Source organism: Protobothrops mucrosquamatus, unplaced genomic scaffold (assembly GCF_001527695.2).
Source record: "Protobothrops mucrosquamatus isolate PMUCROS unplaced genomic scaffold, P.Mucros_1.0 scaffold_307, whole genome shotgun sequence".
NCBI classification, from domain to species: domain Eukaryota; kingdom Metazoa; phylum Chordata; class Lepidosauria; order Squamata; family Viperidae; genus Protobothrops; species Protobothrops mucrosquamatus.
Window position 1 is genome coordinate 760203 of NW_015386383.1, and position 4785 is coordinate 764987.

At 37.7% G+C, this 4785-nt stretch overlaps 1 protein-coding gene across 1 annotated transcript in view; it reads right to left on the bottom strand.

Moving 5' to 3' along the window:
• Positions 1–4785, bottom strand: part of ARMH4 (armadillo like helical domain containing 4) — a 62249-nt gene that overhangs the window by 37518 nt on the left and 19946 nt on the right. Inside the window, exons 2-3 of the mRNA XM_029287339.1 lie at positions 2995–3228; positions 1115–1333 (exon numbers count right to left, since the gene is read on the bottom strand). Coding sequence (XP_029143172.1) covers positions 1115–1333; positions 2995–3228 — 453 coding nt within the window. The remainder of the gene's footprint in view (positions 1–1114; positions 1334–2994; positions 3229–4785) is intronic.

Here is a 4785-nt window from a genome sequence, read left to right on the forward strand (position 1 = left end):
TTTCACTAGGCAGCAACCACCCTCCCCTCCCTTTTCGGACTCTAAAACTTTGATCAGGCTTATCACCTTCTGGGATAGACAAGTTTCCTGTTTTCTCCAGTAATCCCCCTCTACTTGCCTCAAAGAACAACAAAGTTCAGAGACCTTTGATTATGAACAAATGACCTTTGTCTTTCCAATAAAAGTTGAGAGTTTAACATCAGAGTACAGAAATGAAGCTACTCTACTAACATAAAAACATCTTGAGAGACATTTCCCCATGCTCTGAGATGCTGAACGCTGAATCTTATAATCATCTATTAAGCCTTGGGTAAAGAAACAATGTAGTGTGAAATCTAGCGTAATTCTTAATTCGCATGTTTACAGTTTACTCAAAAAGTATTTTATTTACTTATTTATTAAACGTATATGTCGCTCATCTTGCACTTCAAGGCAACTCTGCGTTTAATCTGTTTGTGGCATAATCATGCTGGACCAAGAATATTTGAATAGTTTGAGTATGAGACGTTCCTGAGTATTTTGAATAAGAGATATTCTTAAGATAACTTGGAAATAGTATTCCTTAAAAACCTTGAGGTCAGATTTGGTAAAAAATAGTTCTGGTAAGCAATAAAAGAATAACTTGGGACCAAGGAGAAAGAGAGAGAGACAGAGAGAGACAAAGAGATCTGTCTCCAAGTCAATCTTGACTCCTTGCAACTACATGCACAAGCCCATGCATTTTTCTAGGCAATATTTCCAGAACTAATTTACCATTGCCTTCTTCCTAGGGCTAAGTGAAAGTGACTGTGTACTCAAAAGCCATCCAACTGGATTCTATGCTTTAAGGCAGGTTTAAGGTTTACAACTTACTTACAACTTTGCTAAATTTCAATCCCACAAGAGTCATAGGTCCTGCATTTTGGACATGTTCTATAACCCATTTGAGGAATTTTGATTCCAAATTGTTTCCCTATGATACACTCTTTCACCCAAGTTACCAACAACCGAACAGACATAAGAGTTTTTGTATTACCATATACAGATATTCGGACCATTACATTCTTACAGTCAATTCCTGTTGGGGAGTATCCATATTTTAAAGAGCCCTGTTCAAATCATCTTACTTAAGTACCTTCTGATTCCAGCCTTTCCAGCCCATAAGTTGAAGCTGTTGTGATTCGGTGGGCAGCTAGAACTGTGGTTTGCCTTGTAGAAGATGCCAAAGAAGGCAGAGATGTCATCGTCTCCATTGTGCCAACAGTCATTTCAGTTGGCACCCTCAGATCAGCCAGCGTCGCAGGAATATAGGCAACAGAAATGATCTCTTTATTCTCTAGGAGGGTGACAGGTTCTAGAAGCCAAGAAAGAATCACAAGTGAGACCTATAAGATTGCACACTGTGACTAAGAAAGATGTCTCATAATTTTCATCATCCTTAACCAATGGCTGGAGATAAGAACCCCAATCAATACTAGCAGATGGAAATAGGTGAGAATATGTATTTGATACATGTGGAAACTCTTGGCACATGAATTAAGGATGATTCCCAAATGTTTTGAAGCTATTTGAATTGCTGTGTATCTTTACTTATTACGGTAAATAATTCCACCACTTCATTATGTGGTGTATGAAGAAAAAAATTCTTCCAGTGTACCCTGAATCTCTAACAATCTCTTTCAATTGATGATCTTGGGATCTAATATTAGAGTTGAAAGAAAACTTCTACTATCTAGTTCAGTGTTTCTCAACCTTGGGGGTTTGAAGCTGGCTGGGGAATTCTGGGAGTTGAAGTCCACACATCTTTAAGCCCCCAAGGATGAGAAACACTGAACTAGTTGGTTGCAATTGTATTTAATATAATATATTAATTTACTTGGACAATTACTTTTCAGAATATATATCTCAAAATAGTTTATAATGCAAAGTAAACTGCCATGTAATACAAAATTAAGGAAAACTACAAACACAAACATTATACAAATGCAAAAAGGAAAACAAACACTATAGCGTGCACTGATACATTAAATCTCCTAGTACTCCAAAAGTATATAAATTTAAAAACTAATAAAAAGACTTTTTCCTACTCACCTCCTGTCTACTAATTGGGGTTATAAGGGCAGGGTTATTAACCAGGACAGTACTTCAATAGAAAACTTTATGTTTGAGTGAACTGATATGAGATTTGGCATTCTTAAAACCATGTATTTTTTCGTGACAGTTAATATAGTAAATTAGATTAGACTACAGGTAGTCCTCGACTTACAACAGTTCACTTAATGACCATTAAAAGTTACAACGGCATTGAAAAAGGTAACTTATGACCATTTTTCACACCTATGACCATTGTAGCATCCCCATGGTCATATGATTTACATGCGAATGCTTGACAACTGACTCACTTTTATGATGGTTGCAGTGTCCCGGGGTCATGTGATCACCTTTTGTGACCTTCTGACAAGCAAAGACAATGGGGAAACCAGATTCACTTAACAACCATGTTACTAATTTAATAGCTTAACAAATGTGGCAAGAAAAGTTGTAAAACTCACTTAACTGTCTCAATTAGCAACATAAATTTGGGATTCAATTGTGGTCGTATGTCAGGGACTACCTATTTGCCTACCTAGCAAATTTGGATTTCTTTTCTTGCAAGCATTAAACCACAATAAACATAAAGATAGCTCTTACACTCAAATTAATTTTGACTAACTGCTATATGAAGCTTAGGACCATAGGATGCCCACGCATGGCATAGCCTAGGCTGGGCAACCTATGGCCCGTTGAGTGGTATTGAACTCAATTAAAACTCCCAGAAGCTCCAGCCAACATGATGAATAGTGAGGGATACCATGAGCAAATAATTCAGCCAGGCATGAAGTGTCAGACTTCTGCCTATCGGAATTAGAAGCAACTTTCCAAAGTCTCGCATAGAAGGATCTCTCCCATCAACCATTCAACTGGGGTGTCAGAAACTGACTCAGAATTAAATTAAGGGGGCAAAATCCAACCAACCTTCAACTTCCACCATTTTCGCTGGGAGATTGGTAGAAGGAGGAGACACTGTAGGAGCAACAGTTTCTAATATCCTCAAGAGTTGGGAGGTGCTGGAAACTGTTGATATCTGAGTTGCCAAATCTATTTCTTTCTCCATCACATTTTGTGATTCTATAATCTTCTGGGTAGGCAGGCCTCCTGAGATCACAGGTGATGGCACAGTAGCAGCATCAGGGAAGGCTGTGGCTGTTCCTTCAATAAAAAGGGGATTGAAAAAGAGGTTGAAAACTATGGTTTTTAAAGAGCATTACTATCTTTGTTGCTTAGTTTTCAAAGAAAATATGTCTTCCCAATATATCTTGCATTACAATCGAACCATATAAATGCACATATATCACTATCACAGTTAATAATCACAAAAACAATGTATAATATGAAATATATGACATTTAAGACAGTAGCATTTAAAACATGAAAAAACAGAAGCAAAAGCTTTGAAGTTCCTATTTTACACAAGGAAAAGTGGATGCATAACCCCACAGGTCACCTAAGCTTGTTCTCCCACATCACCTTCCAGATGTCACTAATACAATTCAGTATATCCTTCCTATTAATCATGTTGATTGGATCTGATATGCACTCTAGTTCAGCAGTGAGAGTTGAAGGTTCCCGCTGCTGCACATGGCTTCATGTGCTCTCTGAACAATAACAATAAAAAGTGCCTTTTGGAGTAGGTGGCAATTATTATTATTATTATTATTATTATTATTATTATTATTATTATTATTATTATTATTATTATTAGTGATAAAGAGTAGAAAAGAGACATGGCAAGGCAAAGTATTATATGACTAGTACCAAAAACAAGCAGGCAAAGTAGATAGCAAATAGACCTGGCAATGGTTAAGAGCAGGAAAATGGAAGAAGAAGACAGAAGTGCTAATTCTGGCTGCACAAAACCAAGCCTTATGAACAAATGCATACAAAGCCAGAATTGAAAAGACAGCAACAGAGAGCAAATGTCAACTCTGCAAAGAAGCTGAAGAAACAGTGAACCATCGAGTTAGCTGCTGCAAGATCATACAGACTGACTACAAATAGCATGACAAAGTAGCAACAGTGGTGCATTGATATGTCTGCATGAAATACCATTTGTCCGCAAGCAAGAACTGGTGAGAACACAAAATAGATAAAATAATAGAAAATGAAAAGGTTAAAGTGCCCTTGGACTGTAGAGTACAGACAAGCAAGCATCTGCCACTTAACACCCCAAACTTAGCAACTATTGAAAAGAAAGATAAAAAGTCTGGGTAAATGAATCAGTACCTGGAAAAAACAGAATAGAAGAGAAAGAACTGGGGGGGGGGACACAAAATACAAAGACCTGCAAATAAAAGTAGGATGACTCTGGCAAAAGAACGCAAAGATAGTACCAACAGTTACAGACACTTTGGGTGTAATCCAAAACATCTGGAGCACCACTTGAACATCATTGACACTGACAAAATCACCATCAATCATTTGCAAAGGCAGCTTTACTTGGAACAGTGTCAATGCTGTGACAATGGATGTCGTCGCTCTGACAACTGAGAACCAGCAGCCATTTTTACTTTTGCTTTTAACGTGCATTTCTATTCTTTTAGAGTTCAGATGTAGAAAGGGGGATGGGGTAAATGCCTGAAGGTTTAGCTAGCCGTAACAATGTAGAAGTGTGGGAACTCAAGGACATGTTCTGATAAGCTTTTGGCGGCTGAGAGGCTGGAGAGAAAAGCCCAGTTTTGTGCTAATTGGGGAATGTGATTTAGCTCA